The sequence below is a fragment of the Macrobrachium nipponense genome, chromosome 22, assembly GCF_015104395.2.
Source record: "Macrobrachium nipponense isolate FS-2020 chromosome 22, ASM1510439v2, whole genome shotgun sequence".
Classification (NCBI taxonomy): Eukaryota; Metazoa; Arthropoda; class Malacostraca; order Decapoda; family Palaemonidae; genus Macrobrachium; species Macrobrachium nipponense.
In genome coordinates this window covers 54,656,185-54,679,541 of record NC_087213.1, presented here as the reverse complement: position 1 = coordinate 54,679,541, position 23,357 = coordinate 54,656,185, and the positions used below count along the sequence as shown (strand labels likewise).

The window sequence follows — 23,357 nt, the reverse complement described above, 5'->3', positions numbered from 1 at the left end:
CGCATGCGCAATCTCTTCCTGCTGCCACATAACGATTTTCGGTATTGTGGGATGAGTTGGAGTAGAGGGGGGGGGGGGGGGATGGCAGGGCCAGTGCAGATATTAATGATGATGGCTGCATGTACAAAACCGAGATCAGACGGAAGCATATGTTGTACCCTACGGTGAAAATTGGCCTTTGGTCGTATAGTTACGACAGATTGAATGGCCGTGACGTCATTATGACGTCATGGGTGTCATGGCATTCTATAGTCGTATTTTTTCTTTCTTTTTTTCCCCGTCGTCCGAATGGTCGCTTCTCGTCTCGGTCTAAGTTAATATTATTATGAGTCACATGACTGAAACCCCAGAGAGAATATTATCGCAGTTTCCCATATCAGTAGAAGCAATCGTATTTACTCTTCGACGCGTCGCGCCCCATTCTCGTTACAGCGAGTGACGAAAGACCTCATCTGGTATATATTCCTAGGAGGAGAAATGGCGTGACTACGCCATTATTAATAATATCAAGAGGGGACTATGAGATGGGCTGTCATTACGAGGAGCAGCAGAAAACAGCTGCTGCTGCAGCAGCCATCGACCGCGGCGCGGAGCGACAGCAGCAGCAGCAGCAAACGCGTCGGCATACGTAGACTGCTGCTGCTCCTGGGATGTGGGTGTGGGTTGATGGAAGGGGCGTGGGGGTAGGGGGACTGGGCCTGGGCGGCTCGACGACGAGAAGACTTGACGTTCCCGGGGCCGCCCGCCACACAACACCGCGAGTTGTGTTGTTAGCCTGGTGTGTTGTCCCGGTCCATCTCCTCCCCAGAACCTTTATCGGGAGTAGTGTTCAGTGCATGGCGCCGCCGATGAGTCTTCTCGCCGTTTCCCTACGCGTTCCTCCTCCGACGGCCAGTCTTCGGTTTCCTCTTCCTCCCCTTCTTCCCCTCCATCACCACCTCCTGGCTCGGAGGCGCGTCGGCACGTCCTGGATTCCGCAGGTGAGGGACGTCTAATACTTCGGATTTTGGACGCTCCAGTGTCATCCTCCTTCAGGTTATTTTTCCTCTTCCCTGAATTTGTCTGGTCAGCGTTACGTCATTGAAAGCCCTCTCCCCCATATCCCATCAGTGCCGAATAATACCTCTCCCCCCGGTGCCTACCGGCTTGGATTACGGATAGTTCCGCTTGTCATTTGTTACATGGACTATACTACGTTCGAACTGAGGAAATAAACTTTAAATTAATTGTTTTCAGATTAAATTTGAAAGCCCTCTCCCCCCTGTCCCTCAGTGCCGAATAATACTCCTCCCCCCGGTGCCTACCGGCTTGGATTACGGATAGTTCCGCTTGTCATTTGTTACATGGACTATACTATGATCGAACTGAAGAAATCGACATGAATTTAATTATGTTTTTAACGATTAAATTCAAGTATGTGCTAAATGAGTAAGTTCAGAGACATGAAAATGTACCGCAATGCCGTGTGTGTGCCATTGGCAGTTTGTTAGTGATTACTGTAATTTAAAAAAGTAATTACCTGGCAACGCGTGTGCCGAACGCAGGTGAAATACTACATCTTTAATTACCGTAAAACACGTTTCCGTGTAGTTTGATTATTTTTTCCAGTGTCATAATATGAATAGATATCAAATGGCAGTCAACTTTTTATTGCATATCGTGCTGTTATGATATCGATAAACCAATGGTTTTCATAGAAAGAGAGAGAGAGAGAGAGAGAGAGAGAGAGAGAGAGAGAGAAACATTGCCGAGCAAATTCGTCAGTCGTAAAAACGTAACCTTGACAACGGTCTTGCGTCACTCTAGTTTAATTAAACCCCGGGTTCACTGGCCAGCCTGAATTAAAATGATAATTACGTAAGAGTTCTTGGTATGTGTACATGGAATACATCGCAATGCAGCAAATGTAACTGAATTTCTCTCTCTCTCTCTCTCTCTCTCTCTAGTGAAGAGCTGTAGTAGTACCTTCTATAGGCCTAGGAGGAAAATGGTGAAAATTTAGCCGGGCATAGTTTCTATCTTATGTCCTGATAACTGATGCTCTCCATTCGTTCGTGGCCCAGGGGCCATTCCTACTCGGCGGCTGTCGAAATTCTTTACCTCTTGCGTTTTTTCATAGTTTTCAAACGAGCCGTTGTAAGTTAGGAAAATTTAATACAACTTGGGTAGAGGGCGGAAACCGACAGAATTTAGCGTAATCAGACAACGTAAACGTGTGTACGTGTGTGTGTGTTCGTGTTCTGATAAGACATAAATTTGGCTTTTATCACTTGGCCTAGTTATAGTCATCGATGCGTATACTTGTGTATGCTGTCCTTTTTTGTGTATATCATGTTCCTCCCAAGGCCTGTCGGAGCCTGGTTGCTGGGTGGGTGGGGAAGGGAGGGATCTTCTTCCCCCGATGCTAGGCAGGAATTGTCCTCTGGTGAGCTCGCATAGTCGCATTGAATTTCTTATCCATGTATATACTTCTTGCGTGAGCAACTGTATGTAAATGAAGTGTGTCTGGTGCTTTGTAAGTGACACTGATTTTTATATATGAGTCATGGGGGCCAGGGGTGGGCTGGACCGGTTGCAGGGGGGTATATATGAGTCATGGGGGGCAGGGGTGGGCAGGGACGGATGCAGGGGGGTTTAAGGAGCCCAGAAACTTATCATATCTCGTCCAATGGGTCTTGCCAGGCGTAATTAGCTCTGTTCAAATAGATGCGGGCAGTGACTGCTTTAAAAAGGCCGGGTATAGTCTGTTTTACTTATTTATTTATTTATTAATATTCTCAGTAAAGAACTATTCTGGTTTTTTGTTGATTGTATCAGGCCCACAAATTGAGCAAAGTTGTCCAAATGGGACATTGTAGCGAACTCGTGAATACAGTGCTCCACACCAACCACAAAGTGATAACCACCTGTAATCTATAGTATATAACTACTGTTTAAAATCACTATTATAAAGTTATATTTACAGTAATTTTTGTATTTCCCATTACATTCTGTCACTACTTTCGAACGAACACCATAATCTGTATGGAAGCTTGAATTTCAAGTCGTTGGCCCCTTTGGTGGGATTGTTCCTTATGAATAATAATAATAATAATAATAATAATAATAATAATAATAATAATAATAATAATAATAATAATGCATTATTGATGCCACTGCATAGTATGCGCCAGTGGTAAAAGTTCTTATTTAGTATGATACGTGAAATATTGAGCAACACTTAGGTACATACTACATCAATTAATTTCTGACACTTCTGCTCCTGGGGTTATTGATGGCACACCGGAAGTCAAGACTTTTGTGCATAATTGCACAAGGGGGGTTGGGGGGTTATTTAAAGAATAAAGTAAATAACCGTTTTCTGCTGTGTTCCTGACCGGGGTAGTTGGGCCTTCAACACTTATTAAGAATTAATTTTGTTCGAGCAACTCTCTCTCTCTCTCTCTCTCTCTCTCTCTCTCTCTCTATCTCTCTCTCTATCTCTCTATCTCTTTCTCTAGCTTCTCTCTCTCGTCTCTCTCTCTACATCGTAATCCCTCTCTCTCTCGTCCTCTCGTCTCTCTCGGTCTCTCTCATCTCTCTCTCTCTCTGTAATCAATAGTCATCTCGGCCATAAAGTAAGTGGGCGCAGGATAATCCCTTGCACATTGCAGTATACTGGCAATATCACTTTAACTCTTCCTAAGTCAAGTCTCTATCCCCTAACTCTTCCTTTTCATTAACTCCAAGGTAAATACACTCCCCTACATATATATATATATATATAGATATATATAGTATATATATATATATATATGTATATATATATAGTATGATATGATATATATATATATATATATATATATTATATATAGATATATATATATATATATATATATTCTCTCTCTCTCTTTCTCCATCTTTATATTATTCTTCGTGTCTCGCCGATACGTAAGTAAAGAAGTCTTTATATTACTCTTCGTGTCTCGCTGATACTTAAGTAAATAAGTCTAATACTACTTCTTCTTCTTCTTCTTTTCTTTATATTCTCCTCCTCCTCCCATTACATACGATTGGTCACTCAAGGTATCAGATAACAATAACTGGTTTTTTCTTCTATCGGAAATCTGTATTTTTTCTTTTATGCGGCCTTTAGACCTATGTTCCAGTTTTTTTTTCCTTTTTTTCTCTTAACTGACATATTTCCACATACATTTTACTTCCAGTTTGTTCTCTTTATGTATACGCTCGTTTAGAACATCATTGTGCCCTGAAGTGAACCGTCTTTGGTCGGGTTAATGAAGAAAGATTATGTGTTAATGTTTCAGTATTTGTTACGTAACAGCGTGGCAGACTGTAAGCCCAGTGCTGAATATATACAGAATGCTACACTCACCTCTCTCTCTCTCTCTCTCTCTCTCTCTCTCTCTCTCTCTCTCTCTCACACACACACACACACACACACACACACATATATATAGCACCTGATTGCTCTTGTAGGACGTCCGGACTGAAGATTATTTTGCTTCTGTTATTTCGGAAGAGCCCGGAGGTCCACGTAAGGCCTTCTAGTCCCTTTCACACCACAGGGTGAGGGCCCATCTCTTTGTCATAGTTTCTGAAGCCAACCAAAGTGAGAGATTTTTTTTTCTTTTTATAAAGCCATCTTTTTCTCGCTTGCAGGTAGTGTGAGCCTCCTACGTAGACAGCCATGAAGATCAACAGGCGATTGGTACCTCTCAAAATCCACTACTTCTTCTTCTTGGGATGTGAGTAACTCTGGGGCATTTGATGATTTTTTTGCTTTCAATGTTATATATGTATTGGTTTCGACCTAGGTATCTGTTCTTTGGTAATTAATCTGGAAAGTTTTTTTCTTTTACTTTTGATAAATACAGTCTTTCCACATTTGTCTTTATATGTGTAACATGAGGTTCGGTGTGGTGAGTTGACCTGACTAGAAAGAAATATGTCACAGTTGTATTAAGCCTACTGCACTCTAATTTACTGGAATTATGCATCTACAGTGTTACCTATATTGATACAAGTCATTTGGAAAAGCCACAGTACTATTTTTTGGCACTGAGCACGAATTGTTAAATACTTACAGGTTCAATTGAGTTTACAAAGCGCCTCAGTGGCGTGGTCGGTATGGTGTTGGCATACTACCGCAGTGTGTGTGAGTTTGATTCTAGGGCATTCCATTGAGGTGTGAGAGATGTGTATTTCTGGTGATAGAAGTTCACTCTCGACATGGTTCGGAAGTCACATAAAGTCGTTGGTCCTGTTGTTGAACAACCAATGGTTCCAAGCAACGTAAAAACACCATACAAACAAACAAACGATTGAGTTTATAGTATCAATTTATTGAGGCAGATTATATCAGTGCTCTGTGGCCAAGAGACATACCTACCACCATAGACTGACATTGCAGAGCAAAATGATTTCAAGTCTCAGGTGCAGGAAAGATGTGGTTCATATTAGACAATAGAGAAAAGAAACATCCTCTTAGACAATGGATAATACAAGAAAGAAACATGGGTTAGTTCTTAGATAAGCCAAGAAAGAGTCACATCGATTGCTAGGCAGAAATGTTATTAAAAAAAATCTGATATCTTGTGAGAGAAATATGGGCGCTAATAATACATTTCAAGCATTTACTTTAAGCGTTTGTTTCTTGTTGGGAATTGGTGTGAACAATGACTGTAATGATCAATCAAATTGTAAGTCTTAGAATAAGTTTTCTGAGTAAATATGAAGAGTGATGATCCCTAGTCTTGTTTGTGTCAAGTTGCTTGGATAAATTTTATAGACAAATATTTAAAGGACACTCAAATTTTAATTGAATCTCACCTTTTATCTCGGGTTGATACAGACTTAAACTTGGTTCTTAATTTGAGATGAGATATCCTTATCCAAGTTTTTTTCTTTACTTTGTGGCCTTACCGTATGCAGATTTATCATTTGTACACTAATATACATGACAAAAGCAGCAATGCTGTTTTTCACTTTAGTTCATAGATTAATTTAGAGTGCCTCAGTGGCGTGATTGGTATGGTCTTTGCCTGCCACCTCGATGGCCGCGAATTCGATTCTCGGGCATTCCATTGAGGGGTGAGAGATGTGTATTTCTGGTGATAGAAGTTCGCTCTGACGTGGTTTGGAAGCAAGGTAAAGCCGTTGGTCCCGTTGCTGTATAACCACTGGTTCCATGCAACGTAAAAACACCAGACAAACCTAGATTAGTTTGGTTAGTGCAAAAGTAAATGACTACAGCAGAAAAATATTAGTGTTGACTTTGTAACTATGTAGTACATCAATGAGGTTGTCTAAGTTCTGAAGTATGAACCTTGATTCCGTTTGTGAACTCAAAGCAGAACAGTTATCATCATCTTTATCGCTCAGTATAGACAAAGTAGTTAGCAATTTTTGGGCTTTGATATGGAAATCTTAACTTCGGACCAGCTTGGGAATTAAAAGTAGTGGGGCAGCTTTGAGCTTTAATCATCAGTATTGTGCATGATGTCTCTTGCTCTGATTTTCAGTACCATTGCTGAGATTATGATAAAGGACCTATGCTCTTGCTTTTTATAATACTGCTTAGGTTAATAAAAGCCATGACGTGTCAAATAAATTACTTTTATCTTATTTACTAATCGGTACCACTTTGGCTTGTTATCTACATGTCACCTATTCAGAGGTGCTGGTACTAAACACTGTATGGTAAATGTGAGGTAGACGGGTGCACGAAGATATCATTTATTTATATAACTTGTCGACCACATAATATAGAAATGAGTGTTTATAATATTTTGATCCCTGAAGGCCTAGTACGTATACTGAACTGAACATGGCATCCCAAGGAGCTTTTGCCATATTGAGTATTAGCACTCTTGGAGTAGTTGCCATGTAGATAACCAGCGAAAGTAATACTGACCAATCCTTGCAACTTCTCTCTTATTGTAGGTATGGCCCCCATACTGCCCTTCATCATAGTGGTAGCAGCACAACTTGGGATACCGGTGTCCATCCAGGGGACACTGTCAGCTATCATCCTCCTCATGACTGTGCTTGGAAAGCCTTTCATAGCGGCCTTAGCTGACACCTTCCCCAAGTACAGGAAAGGCATCTTTCTGGTCACATTAACGTTGATGGTTTGTTGCTATACTTCTGTGTGGTTCATTCCGCCCATGAGAGAGACGCCCGTCCTCAGTGGGCAGCTTGTAAGGGCGTCCGTCAAGTCTAAAGTGCCCTCCAAGGTATCCTTCCCTGGGAACGGCAGGGCTGCCCTGGCAGATTTCACTTCGCAGCCTCTGCTCTTGTCCTATGATACTGGTCAGTTTGTTTCTGTTGGTAAATTATTATGAGAGAAAAGTGTTTGTCTTTTCGGACAATTTTGTGACGGTCTTTGCAAGATGTACTTCAGTTTTTGTTGCATGGTTTTGTAATTACGAGAGGCCACTTGAGATCTAAGACTTTATGTATAGGGAGAAAGACCTGTAGGCAGCAAAGTTCTTCTTTTATTGTTATTGTTAGCACATCTTTATTATTTCTAGTTTATTTTAAAGCAGTTTAACAAGACCAAGTGTAAATTGTTGCAAGACTTTTGAGCTCCCCCAAAAGATTGTTCTTAAATGGAAGATGAAAATGGGATGGAAGTAAAGTTAAAGAAGTGGGACAGCTATGTAGATGGGAGGAGTGCAAAGATAGCAGATAAAGGTAAATGGTTAGACATCAAAGCACCTGCAAGACAGGAACACTATAAGCCCTATCAAGGAACACCATAAGCACTACCCCAATGAAGTATTGTGCCTCTGACTTTGACAGAGGATGATGCCATTTACTTTGCAATGAGCAGTTTCTTTTCGATGTTGATATTTGGTTAATGAAATTCTAGAAGATAAAATGGGAATATTTTTAGATTTTACATTAAAAAAACCTTAAGTAATGAAATACCCTGCTGTATTCAAAATTGGCACTTTGTTTTCATAACAGCTTGAAAAATAGATTCAAATAATGAAATACGTACATATATGAAATTGGCTCGTTGTCAGCACAGCTGAAGTGGATTTTGACACTCAGAATTGTAATTTGTTTAGTCTAGTGTTTGGAAAATCAGCAACTGCTTCATGGAATGAGGGCTTTTTGCTGTCAATATACAGAACTTTTGTGCTCATATGTTTTAGTTCGTTATGTAAAGTACATTAAATACCATATACAGTTGAGTGTTTGAAATAAAAGTTTGTTTTTTTCATAACTTTCATGGTCTGTCAGTTGACGTTATTTCCAGAGTGTGGCTGCATGCTCAGTCACGTCTCTTCCAAAATTGGCCTTCAAGTTTTAAGCTTCAGAGCTCTCATGATATTGCATAGGAAGGAAAACCCTACTAGATCGTCCAGTAAAGTCCTCATTTTATTCCATATCTGTATCTTCTCTTGTCCTTAAAATTCTGTTTTATGTGTTGTTTTGCTTTCATGCATCAAACTTTTTATTATTTACTTCATAATCTTGTGTACGTACTTAGAATTTTACTTATGCTTTAGAATGCAGGACATTCAACTCTCATTTCCACAATGAAGTTATGGTAACAAAATCATTTGGTTGGTAGTTCTTAGGAGAACAACCTCCTCACAAAAGTTAAAGCTCCTCAATTTGTTTTCTTAAAGTCGTTACGCTAGGCAGAGTATGGTTCTTGAATTCTCATTGTCTTGTTGCAATGTCTTTGACTAATTTGTTCGTTGATGAGAGAGAGAGGTGACACCCACATAGTTTATGACTTGTCCTTTTAACTGCTTACTTGTAGACTGTACACCATTGCTTAGTTTATTATAGCTTTCTATCCAGTGCTTGAATGCAACCAAACTGCATTCTCTCCAAGATGTGGTTTGCTCATTTGCAGTAGAATTGCACAGAAAGGAATAGCAGATGTTTATATACATATTGATAATATTAAGTGTGTGTCATTATGTTTTTAAATTTAGATGATTTCCCATTTTATTTTGACCATAATTGTGCTTCATTTAGGACTGGAGATATGTCTTATCCAGGGGAAGCAAACACGATGAAGTACGCTGATTTCATTGCAATATTACTTGAGTAAATTAAAGTTGATGTATTTATTTCCTCTTTTGAATATTGTGGGTTGAAGTAATGATCTTTCAGTCACCATCTACAGGAAGCTGTTACATAGCTGTAGCGTGGGATTGTGTAACTTTGTGTAGCGAGCCATGGATGTGCATCAGTGGAAATAGCTCTCAAGGAAACATTAAAGCAAGGAAAGTCGATGGAGACCAAGAATTCCAGATAGCCACTGACCCATCAGATGTCCTCCCAACTGACGAAGATTTGGTCATTCAAGACAATGTCACGATGCTCAACTGGACAGTTCCTACAGAAATTCCTTATGACGTTGCCAAAGGTCATCTTTATCATTTGGAGGGTATTGACTTATCTTGGGATCACATGAGTGAAAATGTAAGGTACGATCCTAGAATTAGATATGTAAAGTAACTCTCTTTCTGAAATATGCAAATGAGAGTACTTAATTGTGATGAAAAATATAGTACTTTGTCCATCATTGTTGATTAATTGTACGTTGTATATCCATGTATGAGCTCCACTTGATAAAAACATTTTTCCTATAGCTACCTTCCTTTATAGCTCCGGTGATGTTTGTTCAAATTAAATAAATAGCTGTTATATTTGATTTTAATTGAATCAATTTTTTTGCTTATAGGATGTTGCTAGAGATTACATTAATTCGTTGTATCCTCTGTGTCCCTTATGCTATGTGTACTCAGAAGGTAATTATATACCTTTCTAATTTGAATATTTTAACAGTGGATAACCCAAGGCAGGCAGGACTGCTCAAATCCAACTCACTTGTCGTGAAAAGATGTGTTAATGGATTTCTCTTTTTAAACTTGTTGCAGTTTGATTTGTTCCCGAGCAAACATGTCTGGGCAGAAGTGTGAAGCTGCTTGGAACTACTGGGAGTTCTGGGTGTACATTTTCTTGCTGCTGTTTGGACAGATTTCCTTTGCTACGGGTGTTTCTATCACGGATGCCATTGCAGTGGATTCTACAAGTAAGTAGCTGTTGCTATACATTCCTCTGATTATTGGCACAGTAATTTTTAAGTAAAATTTGTTTCATTTTCCTCCACTTGTATACATTTTCTTTTTTGGTATATGATTATGTTGATTATGTTAATTTTATTAATTGTTATGTAATATACTTTTTATATTATACTAGTATATGGAAATTTTGTGATACATAGTTCTTTTTGGTTTGCCTCTAAAACAGTAGTTGCTTTTTTCACTGCCTTCAGCAAATATTATATCTGAGAATCTGCTGTATTGTTTCCATTTCCAAAGTATTTTATGAGTCTGTAAGACACCTTCATTCTTGTTCTCATTGGGAGATTAAAACTCACTGGATTTTCCTGTAGTAATGCTTTGAACTTTGTCTCAACTGCAAGTTATTCACTATCTAGCTATTATAGATCTTTTGCAAGTTCAGAAATATTTAGGAGAATCAAAAGTTCTTTTGGATTGGAAGTCTTTCGAAATAAATGAGCCACATTTGACACGGTGTACTTAGGTCTCTGTGTAGTTGGATGGTGTAACTTGATTGAATCCTTCTAATGTAACTTTCTTCAGGCATAGAGTTTTTTCAAATGTCCCTCACTATCTGTTACCTTGTTGAAAGGGAAGCCTTATTATATGCCACCTGTGGGAAATATGAGGTTTAACTTTGCTAGGTACGCCTTTCTTATCACAGTAACCTTCAGCACACAATTGAAAGCTGTGTTGAACCCTTTTACCTTGAGAGATACGGACAGCAGGAAAGCTGTTGCAATCTGTAGATCGTACCATTTTGATACCGAATGTGTGCTCTTATCTCCAAGAAATTTTCTTAGTCAATGTACAATGAAAATCTGATTCTAATTACAGTAGGCTCTTATCTTATCAGCTACTTATTGGTCTGGCCATCTGATGATTGACATATTAATCAGATGTGTAACAAAATATTCTTTCTAGACTGAATAAGACTGTATACCTTCTCTTTAGTATTCAACATAACTATGTATAAGAAAATTACATTCTATTTGAAAAGATAACCTCGCAAAGACTACCATAATAAAGAAGCTGTTATGAAAAGAAGTCTGATAAACTGAACTTTTGGTTTATAGGGTATGAATGAATGGTGAAACATTAATTCATAGTCAAAAAGTCTTACATATGTAGTTATAGAGAGTGACATATTTATATTGAGAATCTTTTATAAAAACATTGAGAGAGAATATTACTACAGATTTGCTTGAATAAGAAAGTTTTAGAATTTTAACAGATGTAAATACAATGGTGTAGAAATTGGACCGATTTTGTTCAATTTCTAGGACCTTGATGTAATCATTATTGCAGGTGACAACCAAGGCAGTTATGGCTCTCAGAGGGCCTGGGGTACTGTAGGATGGGGTCTCATGGGACCCATCAGTGGGCTGCTCGTAGATTTGTGGTCTGGGTCTTCCATCACGAAAAACTATACCCCGGCGTTTCTTCTGGTTTTCATTCTGGGATCCTTTGACATCATCACTTGTGCTTCTTCTCTCAAGGTATTATGATGAGATGGTAGTATGTATTAAAGCATCTCTAGTCTGTAGAAGATTTGTGCAGAAATCTAGCAACTTTGCAAATGAAAATGGCAGTGCCTGAGAATGCTCAAAAGTAAATCTGTAATTGTTGAACTTTTGAGGTCTAATTCCTTTGGTTTTTGAGAACCTAGCTATGGCCTTATCCAAGTTCATAAGGTGGACTGCTTCGATGGTTTGACATCGTGTTTAGGTAAATAGAAGGAATTATATCCTGTACAGTTGTGAATATTCCTTTCTTTTCTTAATAATTATCATCACTTTAGTATCTTTCATAATTCTGATTTAGGCTTTTCCTGTTAACTAAATTTTCATGACATAATGAAAATTCTATGAAGGCATTATACATACCTCCTTTTCTGCAAGTCCCAGAAACAGGCCAAGTCCATAAGATTTCTATTTTCTCTATGTAATTTTTTATGCCCAACAGGATAACACGAACCGTCCTCCCGTACAGTACAATATTGTGTTACATTTCTTGTTAAATATTAAGTAAATACTTATATGAAAAAGGTTAAATATAATTTGGTAACTACATTATACAATTTTGCTTGGGATTTCCATTGCAACTTGTGTTAATGGTTCTAAGGCTTCTACCTGTAATATATGTTTTGTATTGGAGTAAAAAATTGCACTTTATCTGTGGGAATAATAGAATTTGAAATTGCTGCATATCACTGCTATTTATTTTATTTCCATTTCCCCTTTTATTTATGAACAGTTTTATTGTCATTTACAAAGTTAATGCCCAGATGATTTTATTTGAAGGATATAGTTGGGCAAGAATGTCAGAATACAGTTAATGGTTACACAAGAGTAAATTGTACTGTTTTGAGCCTTTTACGTATTTTCATTGGATTGAGCTTTGCATAAGAAAACAGGTCTGAATACTAAAAGTTGTATTAAGGACTTTTTACTTCTTTTCAGGTTCCACAAATAGGAAGTGAAAAAAGTGTCATGAAAGATGTTGGTCCCCTTCTCCGTCAGCCTAGGTTTTTCATTTTTTGCTGCTTTGTCATTATGAATGGCTTATTTGATGGTGTTGTAGCCAATTTTATATTCATGTAAGTATTTTGTGCACTCAAATATAATTCACTTTAATATAGAAAAAACTTCTCTTTGTGTATTTTAATTCAGTGCCCCACATTCCCATGAATCATGCATAATATTTAAAAAACCAGAAGGCTCAATGGCCTTATATATCTTCCGGGATGTACTTTCAGACTACAGGAAGAAATGGCTCAGGGGACGAGTGCAATGAGATATATGAAGTTCCTTCAGGGTTTCACACTCTTTGTTCAGTGTTCCATTGAAGCTCCTTTCATGTTTGTCTATGGTGAGTAGAAAAAAGTTTACTTTGGTTTGTGCATGGGTGAGGTGTAGTAGAACCACTGGCTAATCAGAGGTAAAAACTGTTGTTTTTACACATTTTTTCTACCAGTTTTTTATGATTTTCTGATTCTGCTTTTCAGGACCTGATTCTGTCACTCAGTTTCAATCTTGGCTTGTTTGCCATCAAATTATCTTGGATTTATGTTTGCTGTCACACTTGCATTTCACTTTTTACCCCTTATCATCATTCTCAAATCTGGGTGACATGGACTTAATACATGTCTGACCCTGAAAAGGGGAAACCTGTTGTAAAAATATCAGTAATGGTGATGTTCCATTAAATCTAAACAGGTTTTAGAACTGCTATTCCAATGGCCAAATGAAAGAGATAGGCCAATGAAATTGAAAATGGAATCTCAGTGGCTTTAGATTCCAGAAGTCAAGGTGCTTCCATCTGGTTCTGGCTTGCTGAATTTTGTCACCTGTGCTGTTTGTGCAGCTTCATAACAAATAAGGACTTGCCTTATTCCTTGTCAAGGTCATAAGTTATTACAGAGTTGGACAGTTTAAAAGAATCTTAAAGCTTCACAATTTTTATTCATCAAAATTTAAGGGCCAAAAGTAAGTAAATTACATGAATTTAGGCAATGTATATTGGGTTTTTGGTAATTACCTTTGATTAATGTGGTGGTTGGACCTGCAAAGACTGCTGAATGAAGGTGTTTGGCCATTAGTAGTTTATATTTGTGAACTGTCACAAAGGCCTTAAAAATATATGGTATTGTATTCATGAGATGGGCAAGAAAGAAAGGTAGAAAGTTACAATGCTAGGGTGACTGGAGCTGTGGCTTTTACAACCATGTGAAGTGTATGTTTTTCTGTTTGGTTACTTTTTAGTAGTTATAGTTACTTTTTTAGTAGTTATATATTTAAAGTTTTGTCGTTTCTCTTACTTATCCATTTCCATATCAGAGAAGTATTTACTTTACTGATCTTTTCAGGATGGTTTATGCAGAAATTAGGAGCACAGAGAGTCACATCTTTGGTATTTTTCTTGTACATCTTCCGTCTCCTTGGCCTGTCCATGGTTGGTTTTTATGGCCCGGTTTGGGCCACTCTTCTGACCGAATTGCTGAATGGACCGTGTTATGGGCTTGGTTACACAGCAATAGTAGTCTTCTCTGCAAAAATTTCTCCACCAGGCACATCTACAACCATCCAAAGTATTGTCAATATCTGCTATGAAAGCTTTGGTAAGCCAAATGCTTGTGTTAACGTTAGCTGACTTGGAATGATATGGATTTTTGTTAGGTATAATCATGATTGAGTAGTGACTTGATTTTAAGAAATGATAAACTTTTAATAATGAAATGGAGGTATACTGTACGTATTGCATTTCTTGCATGGACTGTATCCAGTGCCCTTTAGAAGTACTTGATAGAGGATTTGAGGTCTGATTAGAGGAACAGAAGTGTGTAGGCTAGGTTAAGAAAATTATATTTACTCCTGTCATCTTTCAGGTTATGCCTTGGCTGCCTTTCTTGGAGGTCTGTTATTCGAAGCCTTAGGGGGTGCCAAGATGTACTTGGTCATGGGCTTTGCATCAATCGTAACTTTCTTTTTGCATTATTTGTCGCTTAAATTCCTTCCACCTCCTGAAGGTAAGATATTATTTTTATCTTATTTATCTTATTTGTGCATGCATGAATACATATGTCAATGTATATCATGTCTTACATTCCAGTATATGTACTTAATACAGTACTCAATTAAGTTTATGCTTTGTTTTGTATGGGAACTATCTTATTATTGTGTTACATTCGTAGCACTTGACTATTGCTGTAATTGTGTGCTTTATAAAGTAGATTTTATTATACTCTTTAAAAGCTGTTTGAGAACATTTAGAAAAAACTAAAAATTGTTTCTAGTTAAGTCATGTTCATGTGCGGAACAAACTTGGGTTTTAACATTAGGAAAAATCTTTCGGTGCCAGCTGGAAAACAGTAAAAAACAATAAGATTTGTTTTTAAGTATTTTACGTTTAGAGTAGAATAGTTTCAGTCCTCCCCAATTTCCAGAATTTGCCAACGGGGTTGCAGCATCCCCAAAAAGAGAGGAGCCTGGAAGAGATCCAGAAGAGGAAATGGCCCTTAATGAGGCTGATGATCCAGACAGAAGCCACCGAGGAAGTATTGAGTCTGCCCAGACTGTAGAGGAGACAGTTTCACTAGAATTGAAGTAATTATTATGGTATATTACTAACATTATAATTATTATGATCATTATCATTATTGTAATGAAAGTTAGGCTGATGATGAATCTGTTGTTCCTGAGTGATGACAGACTTGCGTATTGCATTTGGTAGACTCCATGATTCACTTATGGTTCTTGATCACTTTACATTCTGAATTTTGTAGTATTTGTGTATTTTTTAACTTTGCAAAAAAAAGTGACTTATCTTAAAAGTTAGACGTAGATTTAGTCTTAAATGCTGTCGTAAACATTTTGTTAAGTAGATAAATAGATATTTCTTATTTAGAGTTTAATTTTTGCATTACACATTAGTTGAAAAATTTAAATTGCAGTTGATATATATTTATTTAGGAACATTTTCCTAAAGTGTACATACGTGATATAATATTCTGTATGTTGTTTGTGTATATAAAGTGTTTGTTTTACATTATTTCAAGATCTGTGATTCTACATCACTCTGGTAACATTGAGCTCAAAAATGCTCTGCATTCTACAGCATTTCAGATAAATTGCTTAATCAAAGGAGCTAATGCAGCCATGTCACTGCATATATAATGAATGTGTGGGTATGAGCTTGAGTAATTGTGTAATGTAGTACTGTATTAGTAATTTATTCCTAATGTTGACGTCACCAGTGTTTGAGACACTAAAATCCTTGTTCACATGGCTCCTCTGCTCTTTTTGCTGCCTTCTGTTAACCGACAGTAACAAAGACTACAATTTCTTTTTTCACATTTCAATATAAGGTAAGTGGCACAGTGAAAGGCAGCTTAGATGGCCTTGTGCAACAACAGTAAAGGGCAGCTGATATGCCTAGCCCAGGTTGGTGCAAGAGGGGAAAGAAAGAAAAAACAAAGACCTGCATTAGTAATTCTTTAAAGACTAAAGCCATCTTCAAATATTTCAAGAATGTTTCTTCTTATTTTTATGGATAATCCATCAGTACTGTATTCTTTTAATTTTCTTTAAGATGCAATAAGTACTCAAGGCAAAAGGGAAAATGTAGGAATGGACAATATATTGGTAGGAAAATACTAGGTAGCTTTTTTTTTTTATAGACATAAGTAGATGGAATCTCTTGGTCACTTCCTTAGTAGATATACCTTGTGTGCAGTCTTAATAGCAGCAGTGACCTCTTAATAAGAAATTGAGAAGTTAGGTCAGATGTTTTCGTTGCAAATACTGCATACAACTATAATATATATATATATATCTATATATATTATAATATATATATAATTATATATTATATACTATTATATATAATATATATATATATATATAGATATATATATATATATCAAGGAAAGGTACAGTACAGTGTTGCTAAAGCACTTGTACCATACAAGTTCCATTTAAGGCACTTTATTATACTGTATTCATAATTTGCTTTGCTTTAATATAATTGTATTGTTTTTTCTAATTGCTGCCTATTTTCTTATTGGTGACAAAACTTTTGAGGCAACTGCTTTCAAGAATTATTGCACCAATGATATACATCTATTTTTGTATCCAAGCATTAGAAAAATAAAAGAAATAGTCTTCTGTTCAAGGAAGACAAATTCACTACACTATTTAACTCGGGACATCTATGAACTTTATACATTCAAAATTTTTTAATGTTTTCAATCAGTTTATGTTTGGAAAACTTAGCCAAGTAAAGTCATGAGAATTAGACTATGCAAAAGTTTATGATTAGCACCTTGTGAAGGACTGGGCTTGGAAGGAAGTTAGAATTTGAAAGGTTGTGTCTGAGTGTGTTTGTTTGCACTGCAAACTGATTTTGTGGGTTGTATTTTGAAGTGACTCCCAAATGTTAGTAGACAATTTATAGGTGGTCAGATCTAAGTTACCTTTGTAAAACATACTCTTCAATGCACTCTTGAATATCATCTTTCACAAAACTAGCTCAGAACTGAGAACTTAGAAAGCCCTTCAGTTTATTTTTGGTAAATTTTTCTCTTTCATCATATATCTTTATTAGATAGTTAACCAGATAAATGAATCAAAATGCTCAACTTATTTAGGGCTGACTTGTTTATCATTGTATGTGACTGTTTTTGCATAGTGAGAAGAATTTTTTAGGTAGCTAGACAAGTTATTCAAATTTACTGTTGAGCTACAATGCAGTTATGGCTCTTGGCTTAATTCTGTTTGTTGCATAACTAAAGAGATTAATATACAATGTGTCATGGGTCAGTGTGGTACTGTAATTGCGAGACATTGTATGAAATCGATGTAGTGCAACCATAGATAATAGATTTTAAGACAGTGTCATTTATTGTCAATTCATAATCCCTCCATAGTTATTTCATTTGCTTTGTAATATAACTAGTAGTGTGATATTTTGGTTCTGTAAAACCTGTTGTTGTGGCCATCCTTTTTGCATGGTGAGAAAATCTTAAGTTGTTGAACTTCTCCTCCGATGTCTTGAACAGAGATGGCTGTCAGCAGTTTGCTGACACTCAGTCCAGTTCCTTAGTCATGTCTGAATAGAATGAAAGGGTAATGAATTTTATGTATTTCCATGCAAGGGCTTTCATATTATGTATAGCTCTTTTTCTCAGTAGGTATAAGATATATTCTAGTTGACATTTTATATATAATAGAGCATTATATATGCTGAAGATATTTTTAATGTTACCTGCTGACAATAAAACTATATCATACACAAATGCTCTTGAAGTACATTTGTTTGTTCGTAATATTTTTATATATACGCACAGCGTATATATATATATATATATATATATTTTAAGGATATTGAGGACTTACTGCCTTTGAATAACAATAATGTCAAGCACACCTTTGCAGAGTTCCCTGTCTTATTGAAATACTAATGAAGTTTGCAAAAAATAACCTAAGTTCTATGGATAAAGGCCAATTTCAGAAAATGTTTTCCTACTGTTTTTGTAAAGAAAGATTTTTTGGGTATGGTGTTGGCGTACCACCTGGGTGGCCATAAGTTCGATTCTCGAGCATTCCATTGAGGTGTGAGAGATGTGTATTTCTGGTGATAGAAGTTCACTCTCGACGTGGTTCAAAGTCACGTAAAGCCGTCGGTCCCGTTGCTGAATAATCACTGGTTCCATGCAATGTAAAAACACCATACATACAAACCCTCCTTAAGACCTTGGACTTCCATCCTTGATTTCCTCACTAGGTTCACTGTAGGCATTAGTTAAAGTTCTTTGCAGCATCCCTTTGGCCCCTAACTGCAACCCCTTTCATTCCATTGACTATTGTACCTCCAGTCATGACCTCTTTCTTCCATCTTACTCCCCAACTTTTCTTAACAATTATTTCAACATTAGTTTCAATGTTGAATGACCTCATAGGTCCCAGCACTTGGCCTTTGGCCTAAATTTCATGTTCCAATTCCATCCTTGATTTAACTGACTAAAGAAGTGAACAGCTCCCTGTGATTAGGCCACTTGCTTTTTTCTCAGAGTATCTCCTTAACTTACTTAAATGCCTTGTAAATCAGACCTTTTGATAAGCAACAAAAGCAGTAATTTTATATAAAATCTGGCCTGATTACTGTGTACTTTGCAGTTATGTATTGTTCAGTTTAGGAAATTTTTTTGTAAAATTAAATACAAGCTGTATATGATGTCTACATTAGTGATGGTTGTGCACGTGGTAAACATTAATTTCAAATTACTGCTTACAATAAAACTGTATCATACACAAATGAACTTGAAGTACATTTGGATGTGATATTTTTATATATACAATGTATATACTGGTATATTAAGGATACTGACAACTTATTGCCTTTGAACAACAATAATGTCAAACACATGTATTGTCAGTTGCTTGTATACTATTTTTGTTACTATGCTATGTATGTTATTGGTCTTGATTTAAGTTTTAAAAATGAGGTACCTCTTGAATTTTTCACAAAAAGAAAGAAAAGTATTATGAAGTCTGCTTTCTCATTGGGAATAAATGCCTCTTAAGATACATTTCATCTGTGGAGATAATTACGTCTGCTTTTCATTCCTAAGATTCAGAATAGCTAATGGAATGAAAACTTATGCACGTAATGGGTGACTCGAGAAAAATAAATGTGAAAAGGGAATTAAGGACAAATGCAAGAAAATGGTGTACATAATTGTGTAGTGTTAGAGGTGCAATTAGATGTTGGCTTCTTCCTGACCAGCAGGTTAGCTATTCATATAGTTAGGATGTATGCAAATAATTTATCAGGAACTATCAATATTGCCAATAAATTTTTCCAAAATATGAAATGTAAGAAAAATCTACCAGTTCAACTTTTAGCATGTAGAACTTCAGAAATGGTTAAAAGAAGTCCTTCAGGCAAGCTGTAAGTACCTATACAATTTACAAAGTTCATGATTTGTCATTAATAAGGTTATCAGGTTCAATACTTAATATTGGTATTCCCTTCTCTAATTGTGCTCTTTGGATGTGTAAATATGAATATTTATAAGGTACCACATCCTGAGTAGAAAAGTAACAAATCTCTTCAACTGTGCGTTGTAATTTGAAACTTGAAAGTGTGTCATTTCCTGAGGTGACAAAACAGAGAGAAATATTTGTCACACACAGTTAAATTTTGTAGATTACACTGTTCTTGCTTTCTATTACAGCCTGATGATGCCTTGACCCTCTTTCAAGTACCTTAAATCCCTGTAATAATAATGTACTAATAATTTCTTTTGTATGTGGCGTTGTTTAATGTAGAATTTTTTACTGACGAAATTATGAAACCTAATTGGTTGTTTGAAAAGACAGTTTAAAGAAAAAGCCCTTGTATTCATTGCGTAAGATCTCTTTGATTGGTGCATTTGACTCCTGGCTGGTTATTATGCATTGGATATTGTGTAAGTGCTATCATCATGTATGAGTCTTGTATGTGTATATATTAATTGTTTAAATAATCATTCTAATATACATGCCTATATGGGTACATGCAGTTTACATACATATATGTGTGTTGTGTGCATCCCATGTTTCAGTATTATAATCTTATTTGGTTGACTGAGTGCTCTAAGAGAGCACTGTGGAATAAATCCTAGCTTGCTTTGTGGAAGATCAAAATTATTCTTATTGTTCATGTGCCAGAATAAAGTTGCCAAAATACAGTATAACTGTGGGGAATACAGTATTTATATGCCTTAATGAAATGTATTAGATAAAGTACTTTGCTTACCATCTTAGATACATTAAGTCCACAGATTTTACTGTGGAATTTTTCAGAGTTCAAAGTATTCTGTGCTGCTGATTAGTTTGGCCTCTTTATGAATACTATGTAGTAGGTTTTTTCACCCATGAAAAATTTATATAGTATGTAGTAGTATTTATTCTTTAGTTTTAGCTATATATATATATATATATATATATATAAAGGTATATGCCACGAGGGAAAATAAACAATGTAGTATCCGCGAGATCTTTCAATGTTCAAACATCGAAAGATCTCGCTGATACTCCGTTGTTTATTTTCCCTCGTGGCATATACCTTTATGTATTGATTTATCACGTTCGTAACTTTTGTGATTCAGTTATACATATATATATATGTATGTATATTATATATATGTATTTGTGGTGCCAACTTTTGCACTGTTTCAGCTTTCTGGAAGGGAAAATATCCGTATTAATCAATATCTTTTACTGCATTTGTCCAAAAGAGCTGCGACAATTCTCAGTGTGACTTTGTAGCTCTTGGGAAATTCTGAAGTAATTTTGATTTTGTCTTCAGTTTTGTTTTAGATTAAATCAGACTTTTCATAGAGTTGATATTGATATCAGTTATCCTTTCCTTTCTAAGAGATGTGTCTTGCATTTTTGCACGTGGTTGTGACAAAAAACAGCAACGAGAAATGTTGAAGTTTATTTGAATATGAAAATGTAAGTACTACTGTTATTCAATTTCTTGTACTACTTGAACTCGTTTATTTTAGGAATTTAATTATAGGAGAATTTTATTTTGAATACTTCCACGGAGTCTTGGCCTCCTTGTACTTTTAACCCACTAAAGGAATATGAAAAATAAATGCTTGCAAAGCATTTTATTGTTTTATTTGGTTCCCTGTATTGATTTACTATGTTTCCAACTTGAGTGAAGGAAAGTATCAAGTATGGTAATCAACACTGTTATTTTCATTGAAATTTTGATATATTAATTTGCGTAAATTTTGGGTAGAGAGAAGTGTGAGAGGAGGACGTCAGTGAAGAAAGATACCAACTGAGGTCTGAGGGTTGCAAATTTGAATGGTAGATTTGACTAATGAAAACTGCTTCTAAAAAAATAGGCAAGTACCATTGAATTAAACAGGCAAAAAATGAAAATGTTTATAAAGTATTTATATGAAATGGAAATTTACTAATAGATTACTCTAATCAAATACAGTTCCTTACTTCGTTAAAGTAGTGTTTGAAACTACTCTTGACTCCAGACAAATAGCTAGAGGTAAATCCTGACAAGTGGGACAGGAGTAATTAAATACCAAGACCCTGGAAGTTAAGGAGGTAGTTTAACTGACAAGCTTTTCCCATCAGTAACAGTGTGTTTGTTTTGAAGTAGGTCTTCCTGGTAATAATTATCTTCTCAGTTCTTCAGAAAAGGCCTGGGGTTCAGGCATGGTGGTAAGGCTGTTGTTAACTGTAGTCCAACTACAGAGTGGGACATGGGAACTGAAGTGACTGAAACATTTAGTGACCACATTGCAGTTGTTGCTGTATCATCAACTTTTTGTTGGAGAATGATTAGTATACAGGTGCTTTTCTTTGCCATGACAGAAATGTTGACGAAGACGATTGATCGAATGGGATGCATCAATTTACTGAGCCTAGTCTAAGTTTCTTCTGGGTCTTCTAAGGTATGTTAGAATGACACTAGTTTAGAATTAAGAAAGAGAAGCCGAAGAGAAAAGATTGGGAAGAAAATTTGTTTATTTGACCTGCATGCTGAGATGTTGGTTGAAAGTATAATATCATCTAAGTAACCACAGACAGATGGACGTCAATCTTTCGTGGCTGTTTTGTTCCCCCTTGTACTAGACTTTTGGATCTCGTCATCATTTTCATTTTTCCTGAGCCTCTTCTTTTCAATAGGCCCATTGGCCTCTCCCACCCAGCATATCTTTAACCACAGGTATTGTTAAGTGCAGGCAATGGACTTCCATGCCATGCCACAGGCCTCTTCAAAATACTAGAATTAACATTTGACAGGGGATAAGATTTTTGTGCTTTTGGTTTTCCTGTGGTGTATACCGAGGATATACTTTCCAATGAAGGTGCACATTATGTATATACATACATACATACATACATACATATACATATATATATATATATATATATATATATATATATATATATATATATATATATATATATATATATATATATATACACAGTAGTACCTCGAGATACAAAAGGCTCTACTTACGAAAAACTCGAGATACGAAAGCCAATGCGAAAAATTTTACTGCTCTACATACGAAAAGTTTTCAAGATACGAAAGGTTGTTGCTGTAAAGTCCCGAGATTCGCCCGGACCACCGAGAACAATTTTAAAACTCCCGCGCTGCCAACTGAGTAAACTCGCCACCATCCTCCCGCTCTCCCATTGGTTCCTGATGCTAGTCACCCCATAAGGTCCTGCTCTCCTATTGGTCAGCATCTACCCCTTGTGCTTTAAGTATTCTATTGGTAAAAGGTTGCTGTAAATTGAAAAACTTACTCATGCAATACATTTATTAAAAAAAAAAACATTAGGTAAAGATAGAATAAAGAATAGAAATGAATGGTTATCATACTGTTTGGTAGTTTCAGTAGTTGAAGAGAGATAATGAAAATTTATGGCTTACTGTGTAAAGTGATTGCTTGGCGATCGTTCGATATTAGTAAGTGCTGGATGTAAACAGACGTTTGGAAGCTTTTTGTTTGTTTTTGTTTATTATAGTTAATGGTTACTTAATAATTATTTGAAATGAGTACATGCAATACATTTAATAAAAAAATTGTGAATTAGATATCAGAAAATATAAAATAAATCAGTCTGCCAACAAATAGGTATTTTTTAGAATTCTTCTTTGTTTTATTATTACCTTACGTATTACGTATGTTTCAACTTTCATTACAGCTGTCAGTAACTCGGTATCTCC

General features: G+C 36.2%; 1 protein-coding gene across 2 annotated transcripts; it reads left to right on the top strand.

Moving 5' to 3' along the window:
• Nucleotides 1-678: 678 nt before the first annotated feature.
• LOC135198669 (uncharacterized) lies at nt 679-16,408 on the top strand. 2 transcript variants are annotated; one of them, XM_064226479.1, is made up of 11 exons: nt 679-980; nt 4,663-4,748; nt 6,946-7,314; nt 9,155-9,458; nt 9,912-10,066; nt 11,406-11,596; nt 12,560-12,696; nt 12,856-12,968; nt 13,966-14,217; nt 14,485-14,625; nt 15,043-16,408. In XM_064226479.1, the coding sequence occupies exons 2-11, from the start codon at nt 4,691-4,693 to the stop codon at nt 15,204-15,206; spliced, it is 1,884 nt and encodes a 627-aa protein (XP_064082549.1). In that variant the 5' UTR covers nt 679-980; nt 4,663-4,690; the 3' UTR covers nt 15,207-16,408. The 2 variants fall into 2 exon arrangements, with proteins under 2 accessions (XP_064082549.1, XP_064082550.1); XM_064226480.1 differs by lacking the exon at nt 679-980 and adding an exon at nt 1,014-1,035.
• Nucleotides 16,409-23,357: the final 6,949 nt, after the last annotated feature.